We start from the raw sequence: 13,957 nt of genomic DNA on the forward strand, positions 1-13,957 counted from the left end.
TCTTCGACGAAGAATTTCGCAAGAAAGACGAGTACTTTCTCCCTCCTCTCTCTCTCTCTCTCACTCATTCTTTCACTCCTTTATTTCTTTTTCTTTCTTACTTTCAAGTCCCTTGTTCCTCCTTAACATCTCCTTTTTCATTCTCACTTTCAAGGATTTCCTTGAGCTTTCGTGGCAACGTTAAGAGACCTTTAAAGCAATTTTCCTTAACAAACGAACCGAACTAAAAAGAAGAAGTCGTCAAATAATGTACAAAAGTGAAATAAAGAGAGAGAGAGAACGTAATTTTAAATACCGAATATGATCACCCTTGTCGATATCTTTTTTCCTGTATTAGAGAAAAGAATAAGAAAAAGAAAAAAACCTTTACTTATATTAGTAGGAGTAGTAGTTACTTTTTCGTTGGAAAAAAAAACGATTTATTTCGAGAGAGAAAATATTGTTACGAGATCGTGTCATACCATTGGACGTTTAACGAAACTGAATTGGAATATGCAGTATTTCCTGCTTCTATTTCCAATCTCCTGTAAGAACAGCAATTTTATGTCAAATGCAGCCGAGACTCGATTTCCACCAATGTACTCAACAAAAAGAGAGAGAAAGAGAAAAAATGTCTTCTTTCTTTCTTTCTATCTTTCTATCTCACTCACTTTTTATTTCCCGTTTCTTTCTTATTTACATGACATCGAAAAGGAGATTGTCTTCTTACTTTCTTGCGTACCATCGTGTTCTCTCACCGCTCATCTTCCCGATTTACATTTCATTCGAAAGAGAGTCTGTAGATCTAACGTATTATTTCCCATAGTATTTTTCGATGGTAACATTGAGAAAAAGCAATATCTTTCTTATTTTTTTTGTCCTCTTCCTTATTCTTCTTCATCTCTTTCTACTCCATCTCCTCTTTCTCTTCTTCTTCTTCTTCTTTCGCTAGTACAGATACTAAGAAATGAAATTTTCAATCCTCATGCATTTTGACATTTTCTGAATACGTCGCGACGTATGGTTTATATATATGTACGTGTGTATGTATGTGTACGTGCGTGTGAAAAAGTAAGCGCATATGTATTCAAAGTGGTAGTCGAATCATTGTTCCTTCGAATTGTAACGTCGTGGGAGGCTGTATACGTTCTTGAATAAGCGAAACACGAAAGATTTCTTCTCCGAAGGCTTCGTTGAGAAATAAAGTCGATAAGAAAGAGAACTACTCTCTCTCTCTCTCTCTCTCTCTCTCTCTCTCCTTCTCTCGAATTTCGAATTTTTCTAAAGTTTCTTCGAGTTTTACTTCTTACTATAAATAACACACGTAACACGTAGTCCGATAGTACCTTTCGAAACAATTTTCTCCTAACAATCTCGATCTTATCCTCTCGAATCCTATCCAATGATTTTCTTTTTCTCGCCAAATAGGATAACAAGAGGATGATAACTTTGTATAAGGATTCTTTTTCTAAAACTAGACAAATAGATAAAACAAGAGAGCAAGAGTGAGGAAGGGGATGAGGAGGATTACCACTCTTGACATTCGAAAGTAGAACGACTATATTTAAAGCCAAGCTATGGTTGTTTGACCAGGTCAGGTACCCTCCCCTTGAATAATGTAACACATAGTCTAACGGCTATGAATCACCATCAGACAAAATGGGCACCTCCTTGTTGCAGGTCCATCTCGTTTCACTCCTTTATCTTCCATCAATTCTTCTTTCTTTTTCTTGTTCTTTTTTTTTTATTTTCTTTTTCTTTGATTTACTTCCCACGTCAGAGAATATTTGAGCTACTATAAGGTTGATATTAAATGTGTTCGAGGTCAATTTGGTAAATTACGAAACGTGGTGATTTTTTATTATAAATGTATCATACTTCATTTTCGATTTATTGAAATTAAATTTTTTATACGTCTTATTTACGTTAAAATTTATAACGTAGTAAAAATTATATTTGACATATTTTTATTTTTGATTAAAAACATTTACAAATGTGAATATTTTCAATGTAAAGAAAAAAGAACGCGATTTTTGTAATTTAATTTTTTTTATTACAAAAGCAAAAGGAAACAATTCATGAGCACCGTAAATAAATAAAAATCTTCAAACTCGTCGATTTTTTAATTGAACTACTTCATATCTGATTCATTGAAATAACATTTTCATTACGTCTTGTTCAAACTTGAAACGTGAATTAAATCGAATTCGACGGGTTTTCATATTTTATTGAAAAAATTCCTAAATAAATAAACGTCAAGATTTCCAATCCGAAGAACAAGAAGACAATATTAGTAACTATGATAAATGAAGATCAGGAAACTCGTCGATTTGTTCATTTAGCTGTAATAAATCACGTCCAATTTATTATTGAAATAAAATTCTTAATTTAAACTTCTCTCTCTTAGAATTTTCGAACGTGACTCTTTGTGTTGATTTATAATTAAAAATAAAAGCGAATTGATTTCAAATTTAAATATATTACAAATATACGAATTAAAAAAAAATAATATAATATAATATATATATATATATATATGTATATATATAGAGAGAGAGAGTAATACTAAAGAATTATTGAGAAAGAAGAATTCAACTTCAACTTTTTTCGATCTGATGTGAGCTGTAAACGACGGGCTCTACCTTAAAACATGGAAACGGAATTTTACATGTGTTAGCCATTTTGTAAAAAGAAATCCAAGACGAGGTCGACGACGATGACGACGAGGACGAGGACGATGATAACGACGACGTAGTACATACATTTGAATTCGAGACTCGTACTGTGTCATACATACTTGGTAAATTTCTTTGAAAGAGTCGCTAGTACAATATATATATATATATATATATATATATACGGGAGCTTGAGAGATATATACTGAAGATAGAAATGAAACGGGAGCATATTAAGTGTGCGTTTTAAACGAGCAACGTATCTACTTGCTATATACGTATCTAGGTATATACATTATATACATATATACATTTTAAAGAAACCATGATTAAACCGCTCGCGAGTTTTGCGAGCCCCAACGAAAAGTTATTTATTACGTGTATATTCCCTAAAGAAAAAAAAAATTATAGATATAAAAAAAGATAAATAAATATATGAACATACGTCATTTATTACTTATATAGTAATATTTTTTATTACAATGGGTTCTCGAGAATTGTAACTTTTGTTTAATTTTTAAAAAAGGGAAATAATTTCTACTAATATTAAATTATAGTAATTTCTGGACGACTGTACCACCCTTCTCCTATTTACAAAAATGTATCACTTCTAGTAATATTTAATTACAATAATTTCTCTATAATTTTAACTTTTGTCTAATTTTATAAAAATAGATCATATTAATGTCGAAGATATTTTAAATATAACTTCACATTAAATTGATCTATAACATTTTTTATTAAGAGTATTATATATGTTACGATCAATATATTACTACGGGCATTGTATACATTATCCGGACAAGGATAGGGAATTGTTTTTAAGCTCGTGTAAGTGAAACAAACCAAAAAATTTAAAAATTTGTACACAATGTCAGTAATATGTTTGGGTCAATCTTTAAAATGTGCTTCATTAGAATGTATTTAAAGCACGGGGTGGGAGGGCGAAATGATCCTAAAAGAAAGAACAGCTAAACACTTATAGAAACTGAGCACCACGCTGATCTTTATAGTAACATAATAACAGAATATAATTTTTAATTATTAATAATTGAACTCGTATCTTTTTCTATATTACTTCCTTTTATTCTTACAACGTAGAAGTTTTGAAGATTAAGTTCTTACAGTCAAGCAGACGAGAAAGCACGTGTACAGTACGAAAAGTGAAGCTCATTTCATGACCATACGAATATACACCTATCGTAATTATTTTCACTTATAAGAACTGAAGATCATTTCGCTCTCCTCCTGTTCTCTAAACACAGTCAATAGAAGCACATTTTAAAGATTGACCAAAATCATCTAGACATTCTATAGATTGACAAGGCAATGTGCGAAAAACATGTTCAAAATATACATTCCCCAATCTTAAGGGACAAAAAAACAATACCCGATTCTCTACATTAACCGTAACATATATAAAGATTGAAAATTATTTATATAATGTGTACCTATATAGGATTCTTCGAAAATGTCTTAGATCTGTTTTAATTACTTGACGAAATGTTTGATAATGTATTAGATTCACATTATTGGAAGATTTCTTTATACTATCTTTCCGAACATCTCTCTCTCTCTCTCTCTTTCTCTTTCCATCTCTCGCTCTCTCCCATACAGTCATCTTGTTATGCATAGATAGGTCTCTTACATTCGAATTATACATCTATTACTTAGGTTTTAAAAGCCATCAAAATGAAATGGTCTCTATCGTCTCTCTCTTATTCCAAGTTTCTTTCTCAAGAATCGATGTTCGCGAATAGTCGACTCAAAAATTCGTTCTTTCGTTATTTCATTCGTTGTACGACTTTCTTCGTAGTATTATAATATACGAATGACGGTAAAACATCAACAACAGCAACAGTAACAGCAACAACAGCAGCAACAGCAAAGGAAGACAGTAACAACAAGTAGAAACAGGACAACGATGGAAACAACTACGAAAATGGCAATGATAGCTAAGGTAGCCAAGAGTGACACAGTAAAAACCATTCGTCTCGTTTGTTTCAGGTTCTTCCACCCTGGAAAGCTTCCAAATCCGGAAGTCTATCCTTCAAAATTCGTACGAATGAGCCGAACGGACTAATAATGTATAGTCGTAGCGGAGCACACACAAGAGTACGTATTTTTTTTGCTTTATTCCATCTCTTTAAACGTTTTTTATTCGCATAATTAAAAAGAAATTTTATCATGAATAATCCTATAATATTTTTTCAGTCTATTTTTTGAAGAAGATAATAACTTATATTATCTTAATTCTAGAACATTGAAGCATTGTCTTTATTTCATTGACATTTAAATTACGAATTTTATCTAATTACATGATATTCCATCGATTCGATCAATTTTATTCGCACAATTTGAATTCTATGATATCTTCATTAAGATCGATTCATTCCGAAAGGGATTGATTCTAAGACTAGTATTAATTAAAAATTTTAGTACTTACCTTGATGAGTACTGGAAGCCTTTTTAAAATATTTGACCCCTTTTTTTAACGCCTTTAACATAATATTTGATTTTAAAAACTATTTCTTAATCTTTATATTTATTTTTTTCATAAATTTTTTTGTAGAAAACGAAAGAGAATAGAACAAGCATTGCGTGAAATCGATAAATTGTGTGTCGTGGCGAATGAGTGCAGCGACCGGATTTGTCCTGATTCATAAACGATTCTCTAAAGTTTTATAGCCGGCATCAATAAAATCTCATGTTAGCGTTGGACAAACGAGCAAACGAATTCATCGTTCGAGAGGGAAAGGACATGTAGGTGTCTGGAAAGCTTGAAATTTATGCATCGGTTATTAAATTACCTCTAGGCTTGACCTTTAGATTATAGACCACGGAAATGCGTTTTCAAAATATACCGCAAATCGAAGTTTGCTAGTATTTTGACAAGGAACGTGTAATACCGAAAATACGAATTGTACGGGATAAACTATAAATCAGTTGATACCAGCAGTTATTCACTTCCTCATTGACTGGCGTAATAGCTAATTGGCTGGATCATTTGCTGTTCTTTTATTTGTATTTATTTCTTCTTGTTAGTGATTTGTAAAATTGGTTTTAAACAAAACTAGAACTGTTATTTTTATGGTTCAATATTTCTAAATTAAACAACAATAATATAAGTAATAATGCATTTTCGTCAACGGATTTATGAACGACGTAAATTTTTCAAATTTTTCAAATCTTTCCAAATCTTTTTCAATTCATTATTTTGTTACGAAAAAAAAGTTTTACCGAAATTTTTATGCTATATTTTTTTTACCTGCACTTTGAACTCTTTTCTTTAAACATTTATATCGGATGAAGCTTTCAGTTGACCTAACTTAAGAGACTTTAATATATTTAAATAAATGTAATAATTGAATACAGTAAAGTAAAGATTATTAAAGATTCTATAAACGTGTGGTAAAGTTTAAAAGAGGTGATGGCAGTGACCACTCACCCTTCATAACTTTAAACTAGCATCTTTTCTTTAACCTACTTTCGGAAACAGTAAGCACTCATTTACAAAGTCTGCCAGTAAATCTTGACTTTATTGCTACATATTAAAGTGATTTATTTTTCATAAGAATTATTCTCTGGAGGACATTACTCCGTGAGATGTTAATAATTTTGCTTTTTAGAGAGATCATTTCTTATCTTTGAACTCTTTATCTTTAGCTTTTTAAATTAACTATAACTTTACTTCATTTATTATAACAAACAAAAAAGAATACAAAAATAAAACGATTTTGGGGTTGGAGAAGGTATAATTGTGTATTCTTCTGTTATTGCAAATTACATGTAAAAATAGTACAAATATTAATTTACTTTAAACAAAAATGTGTGACCGTGTATAACGAAATAAAACAAAACCTAAAACAAAAATGAGTAAATATAATTAAGTAAATCTTTCTTTCTCTTCCAGGAGGATTTGTTTGCATTCGAGATCTTAGGTGGGCACCTTTACCTCCATATCGATCTTGGAAGCGGATCTGTAAAAGTGAGAGCATCGAAGCAACGAGTTGACGATGGTGTATGGCATGACGTGGCCTTACGACGAGTCGACAGAGATGGTCGTGTCATCGTTGACGACTCTACTGTTGAGTTTCATACTCCAGGTGCGTTTCATCTTTTTTCATTCTTCTTCCGTTTACACTAAAAACGTCAACACACGTTTATACGAACAATTTACGGGTCATAGCGATTAATTGAAGTGCAGACAGAATAAAAGTTTTCTATCGAATGAAAAGGAATATGAAAAATACATATTAGATATTAGAAGAGCTATAAAAAAATGAAGAATACAATTTTCGTGGTAACTTAATTCGTTAAAATACGATACGCAAAATAATCCGGAAATCCAGATTCAAAAGGAAGCTATCCCACTGGATTTTTTTATGCTCTAAACAAAAATTCTTTGATATCTCATCAGAGGATCTTGCGAGTCGCATGTTCGATCCCCATGTTTGACACGAATCATAAATCAATTGTTCTCAGTGTCCTATCGTACGCATGTTGTTTTATCGTTAAAGCATATCCTAACATGTTCCCGGTAATATTCGTTTCTTTAACCATAATAACCAGCAGAACATGGTATGAAGAACGGAAAGAAATAAAGAGAGATTGAAAAAAAGAGAGAAAGAAAGAAAGAAAGAAAGAAAGACAGACAGACAGACAGACAGATGGAGAGACAAGGGAGAACGTAGAAGGGCAAAAGAGGCACTCGTAATTCAGAGTTACACGCTTGAGTACACTTATCTACTGGAGCAACTAGCCAGCCGCTCAACTCGGCCAGACAGTAGCCAACTCTGAAAAATGACTCTACGTTACTAGAGTTTCTACCTGGCTCGAAGAACATGCGAATCGATTTTTTCCTACACTCTTAAAAATACGAAAAACCCGCTGTCGACTATCCACGAATTCTTTACTTCCATTAATAATAAGTTCTATTCTTTTGGATATTCTTCTTTTGTTTTTTATTATTTTTGTTGTTATTGTTCTGAATAATATTAATATTTGAGCATACATTATGCATTATTAGGTATTCTGAAAAGCTAAAGTAAATTTTATTAAGAAATATTTCAAGGTAATAATTTTATATTCATGAATCGGTACGAACTTTCCGGGTAACCGAAAAACATGTATTATTTCTCGTAGGGTTGATCGAAAATCTAATGCAGATTTTTTAAAAACATTCAAATGCAATAATTTTATGCTTATTAATCGATACGAGCTTTTCGAACAATCTTATAAAAAACAATATATTCTTGTCGGTTACCCGAAAAGTTTATGTCGTTCAAAAACGATACTATTATATTTACCAATTGGTTCCAACTTTTCGAGCAAGCTTATATATACGCGTATACATATACAGAAGTTGACTAATAAAGAGACAGGAAGGAATAAGACACGGTCGAACGGTTTGGTCTGTGCCAGGAAGGGAAACAAATGCCGGTTAATAATTTTCCAAGCTCGAGAGGAACGAGGACGCGAAGTACATTTCGCGGACTTTCCACGGCTTTATTAAACCTATAAATAAACAGGAAGTTTGAAGTTTCCGCCGGTAGGAGGTCCTTCATCGTAGCTCAGCACTACTCTACGCCTCGAATAATACCTACCGCTCGAACTTTAGCAAGAAGGAATATCGGGTTGTTCAGCACTCTCCATCTCTTCCTCCTCCTCATACTTCTACTTATACCAGTCTCTCGACCTACCACTTCACATCTTACTCCATATTCCTTGAAGTCCTCCTTCAGGATCGCCAAGATGTCTCTCCTACTCCTTCCTATTCCATCGGCATCGTTGAAAGTCGGACTTTCAGTGTAAACGTTGAGTCTCATCGTATGTAACCTTCTCCTCCTTAGATATATCACCTCGTATAAAGGAACTTTCGTGACTTTCCAAGACTTCCGGTTATGTCTTTCATTCGTCAAGCTCGTGTTTCTACGAATAATACCTAGTACATACATATATAGCACGTAAGCGCGACCCAAACCAACTTGAGAAAGTCAATGAATTTTCCAAGTAAAACAGCACCTACCCTCTACTTGGCACGAATCGGCCGACCGAGTTAACATCGATCGATGACTTTCCATCTCGATGTTAAACCACCCTGCTACCCCCACTCCAACTCAGAAAAAAACATTTATTATTCTACTATTCATTCTTTCTTCGATACCGTAAACCACCATCGAGTGTAGTCTAAGTTCTACTTGGATTAAAAAAGAACCGTTTGGCTAGATTTTTAATTACGTTTTGCACGTCAAGCGTGATGCTTGCAAAAACCTGCCCGCGTTCTTTTATTTTTCTATTTCTTTTTCCTTTTCTGTTTACTTTAAGAAAAAAAAAAGAAAATAAGAATAAAATAAAAATAAAATAAAACAAATTTCAAACACAAGACCTTGTTTATTCGAAACTTGTATTTCTCCTAGTAAAAGAGGAAAAGGAGAGGACTTTAAGTGAATCGACTTTAGCTCTCGAATTTTTCGTTTAATTTGATGAGCAAACGGTTGCACGAGCTTGTCTACTTGATTTGTCTCCCAGTTTTGAAATAAACGAGCAACAAGCTCGTCTACCGAAAATTCTCTGAACCTGTATATACACAAATGCCTTTTCGTTCCACATCGAAAACGTCGTCGATCGTCCTAGTCCAAGGACGCTTTTAAAATTAAACGAGCGATAATTTGTTGGAAAAAGTTACCTCGAAAATATTCTCTACTTCTACGTGCAATCTGGTGATTTAGTTCTATTTCTTTTTTTTTCTTTCTACAGCGAATCCATCCATAAACATATAAGTGCCGCTCAACGAACAAATTTCGTCCAATTTTTTCGAGCGCGAACGCTTCCTTTTCTTTTTTTCATCCACACTCCTTATTCCACACTCTTTGTTTTATTTTGTTCTTTTTTCTTCGCGAAATTCTTCCTTCAATCAGATTCTTCGAGAGAAAATATGGATTCAAGAAAGATTAAACATTCCTATGAATTTGTTTCCAATCGATCGATTCTCAAGTGTACAATTCTTTGCTCAGGTGATACCACCCAACTCGATTTAGATGGACTACTTTACATCGGTGGAGTTGGTGCACCCTTCGCACCATTGACCGTTCCACCTGTTCTATGGACTGGTACTTTGCGACAGGGCTACGTTGGTTGCATGAGGGATCTCGTTATCAATAGCCATCCTGTTGATATCGCTGGATATGCACAACAACAAGATTCAGGTAAGCACTCAAATTATTATTTTTCTTAATTTAATATCACGTTCAAATATACATACATTTTTTGTATTGGTGAATGTGAGATCCAAAATATTCATTTCCAAAGTTTTCATTCGATCATATTTATACAGTTGGCCAATCGTTCGCACTGTTATCTTTTAACACCTTACTTAACTAATTGTACAGTCCGTTTAAAAAAAAATAGTTATAAGCATATGAAGAGTACAGAAACAAGAATAGAAATTTCAATAAAAATTTAAAAAATTTGTTAAGTATGACAACGTTTGTTGTTTAAAAAATTTATACAAATAATTATAAATGCTCACTAATGAAATACATTTAATATTCCAAACAGATTCAAAGCTGGAAAAATTCAATATATACCATAAACGAATAACGTAGACTCTTACAAATAAAATTATTAATTAAACAACTTTTGCACACATCCTTTTTTTTATATTCTATGCTTTTCGTAATAGAATATAAATAATAATTCTGTTAAAACATAACATATCAGGTTGCAGCATAGCGACCACCATACTGTATTATCACATTAAGTAATTATTTGAGATTAAAAAAATGTGAAACAAATAACTTTCTAAACGTTTTCGTCTGGAACGTTAAAGTCCACGTTTATCAAGAAAAAAAAAAGAGAAAAAAAACTTCCGCTGCGGACAGGATTCGAACCTGTGCGGGCATAGCCCATCAGATTTCGAGTCTGACTCCTTAACCACTCGGACACCGCAGCTTGCGAATATTCGCAATTCACTTAACTTTCCTACCTTACATTTTACTTTAACTGTTTTTTCTCTTCTATTTTTCATATTTTTTTGAAATAAAACAAGACATTCCTCTCTTTTTATCTTTCAAATAGCCATTTTGTTCGAGTGGTACTCGTCACAATTAAATTCAACAAGGAGATAGGAGCTATTCTCTGACTTGGATAGCTACTAACCATTCTCCCTCTCTCTCTCTCCCTCTTTCTCTTTTCCTTTGTGAAGATGCCTTAGTATAGATCGTTCAACGAGTAATTTGACGATGATTTGTTAGGTGCCGTGAGGCCAGCTTGTCACACTCAACAATCCCTTCACTGTTCCTCGCAACCCTGTATGCATGGTGGATATTGTCTCGAGGGTTGGAACAGATTCCATTGCGATTGTACCGGAACGCCGTTTACCGGTCCCACTTGTGGAAAGGGTGAGTTCTCTTTTATATTCCTTCGTTAGCGAAATTTTTCATTTGTAGAATTTGTAGCTTGGATCTCCTAGTTTAGTAACGAACTGGTTTGACACACACACACACATACGCATGCGTATAATAAAAGAGAAAAAAAATGGTTTAATATTATTATCGTTTAACGTGAGAATGGTAATTCCTAAAATAACGAATATTTTTGTTTCACACAGGTGTGCTCTTTCAGATAAGAAAATTCCAATTAATTTCAACTCCGATGTTCTTTTTCATTTGATGGTTTATTTTATTCATTATTTGTTCTTATTAATTGTATTGTTATTTTTAATATATTTGCCAGACGCATCGACGTTGCATTTGAACGGGACTCAACAGATGACCGCACTGATGCCGGACGATTCGAGAACGCAAGCGGAAGAAGTTATCGTGCGTTTCAAAACGACCAGGCCACGTGGTCTTCTGATAGCAACGAGCTTGGAAAACAGCAGTGATCGTTTACAAATTTATCTTGAAGAAGGCAAAGCAAAGATGCTTATTCACATAGATGACAAGGAAAAGGTGAGTTTACGAAAGTCTTCTTACAATTAGACAATATTTTTAGCATTTACTCAAGTGTTATAAATACAGATTTTGGATGTGTATGGACCTGTTTGTTGTTTCAAATGAATGAGATAAAAATAATTGAATGTCTTATCGACGAAGTCAGAACAAGTGTGTATATTTCATAAAGAAAATTCGAAATAGACGTACGAATGTGCTGTAGTTTAATTACCCAGAATTAATTTAGTTTTTATTGCTAATTTTGCTTATGTTTATTTATACGAGGCTAGTCATTGGGAATTAATAAAATAATACGAGGGTAGGTTGACAAATTTTCTCTCTTTTTCTTTTTAATAAATTTCGAACGAATTATTATTTATTGACAATTGAATGATGGCGGATATTTGAAATTTTAAATCTTACTTTTTTCGTGTCATCAAAACATCCTTTCTTATCCTTCTTGTATTTAATTAAAATGTTATTTATTTATGAATGTATAAATCTCTTATAATACTTTCTATTTATAATTATACGAGCACAAAAATAATAGAGGAAATAACCTGACCGAAGAAAGTATCCGTCTAATATAAAGCATTAATCAGTAGTACGAGTCAGTCATTTTTGAGTACTAAAGGTCTATATATAATCAAAAATTAATTAATTCAATTACATCATACTTCAATCATATATAAATACGCGAATAAGCCATATCAATTTATTATTTATTGTAAATCAAATTAATTGAACGATAAATAATAATAGAAAATTCTTCTTAAGTGCAATAACATAATAATCCATTGTTTCTACGTTTTTATACATGTTCACACATACACGTTCTACACAAATAAATAAATAAATAAATGTATTCGTATGTACAAATACATCATTGATAGGATATTAAAGATTAAAAGACGTTCGATTGAAATTAAAAGTTAAAAGGTTTGATAAAATTTAACTGTTATAAAAAAGAAAAAAAGTAAGAGAGACAGAGAGAAGGAGAAAAAGAGAGTATTAGGAAAATAAATAAAAGAAAAAGAAGAATAAGGGAGAATAAAAAGAAAGGAAGTGGTGGTAACGTTCGAACAAACATTAACTTGATTTCACGAGAACATTTCAGTCTACGTCTCTCTTCATAATTTAGGAAGATCTTCGTTGCTAGTTCTTGGACCGTCCCAAGCAAGCTCGAAGAGTTGAAAGCACTCTTAGCGTTGTTAGAAAAGTGCACCATACTCTTTCTCCTCTGCTTCTTCCTTTCTCTCTCTCTCTCTTTCTCTCTATTTCTAAAGAAGGAAAAGAAGTAGGTGGCCACAGCGCTCGGACGTTAACTTAATACATCAAAGGAGCAAAGTTCTAGTCAGTAAATGGATCTTAGGGGTCCTTCTCTAGCTTGAATCTTCTTCACCAAAAGCGATATTCTTTCTGGCAGTAACATCGAACGGACAAAGATTAACGACAACGTGCTTATGTAAATAGGATTACATTTTCATTCTCGTTGACAATCGCTCATCACACAACCACTCGGTTCTTCTCTCTCTCTCTCTCTCCATCTTTCTTTGCGTTTTTTTCTTTTCTAAATTATTATTAAATTTCTTAAATACAGAGATTTTAAATTTTGATCATGCTCAATGTTTCCAATATTATTTTCCAATATTTAATTTATCGAATTTTCTAATAAAATTAATTTCGCGAAACCTTGAAAAAATACACTATTGAAGTAAAAATAAAAAAAGGATGAAAGAACGTATTAAAGCTCGTAATAAAGGAACGTTCGTTATCGATCTTGGCAAATATAGCAAAAGACTTAATGTTAGGATGAAATTTTCAACGAGTAATTAAGTGGTCGAGATGCGCGCTAATGCATCTCTACAGACCAAATATTCTCTCTTTCACTCTCTCTCTCTCTCTCTCTCTCTTCTTCCATCCCTCTCTTACTATTAATTACTTGAAAATCACAGGATTCACAATGAAATCAGGAGGAAATATTTCTAAAAGTAGAATATTCGTACTAGTATTAAATTCATACTAATTTTTCAACATTTTTAGATAAATTTTCTTCAATATTTTATTAAAACATTCGATACTTCTGTCAAATATTTTATATCCTCTTTTTTCTCCATCTCGATTTCGTAGGAATGAATATCTAATCTTATCGGTCAAAATAAAACATCATCAATCCCATTTCATTTCATTCGGAATCTTATTATTATTATTATTGTTACCGTCAAAGTAGGAAATCCTATAATGCCTATAATTCCTAGGCATTGCTCACAATGCCTAAAACTAACCGGTAATGTAGGAAATGTATTTATATTTCTCACATTTCCTAGGCATTCTATAGAATGCTAAATGAGAAACCGGCCAAGTAAG

At 32.6% G+C, this 13,957-nt stretch overlaps 1 protein-coding gene and 1 non-coding gene across 7 annotated transcripts in view; one reads left to right on the forward strand and one right to left on the reverse strand.

The window, feature by feature from the left end:
- LOC122516801 (neurexin-1) overlaps positions 1 to 13,957 on the forward strand; it is a 304,617-nt gene that overhangs the window by 215,905 nt on the left and 74,755 nt on the right. For all 6 annotated transcript variants that reach the window (XM_043634936.1, XM_043634938.1, XM_043634940.1 and 3 more), the window contains 5 exons: positions 4,662 to 4,769; positions 6,568 to 6,760; positions 9,671 to 9,862; positions 10,910 to 11,056; positions 11,391 to 11,608. In XM_043634936.1, coding sequence (XP_043490871.1) covers positions 4,662 to 4,769; positions 6,568 to 6,760; positions 9,671 to 9,862; positions 10,910 to 11,056; positions 11,391 to 11,608 — 858 coding nt within the window. The remainder of the gene's footprint in view (positions 1 to 4,661; positions 4,770 to 6,567; positions 6,761 to 9,670; positions 9,863 to 10,909; positions 11,057 to 11,390; positions 11,609 to 13,957) is intronic.
- Positions 10,526 to 10,607, reverse strand: Trnas-cga. The gene has a single exon. It is a non-coding gene; the product is annotated as a tRNA-Ser (tRNA).

This window comes from Polistes fuscatus, unplaced genomic scaffold (genome assembly GCF_010416935.1).
Source record: "Polistes fuscatus isolate 324 unplaced genomic scaffold, CU_Pfus_HIC Scaffold2, whole genome shotgun sequence".
Lineage (NCBI taxonomy): Eukaryota > Metazoa > Arthropoda > Insecta > Hymenoptera > Vespidae > Polistes > Polistes fuscatus.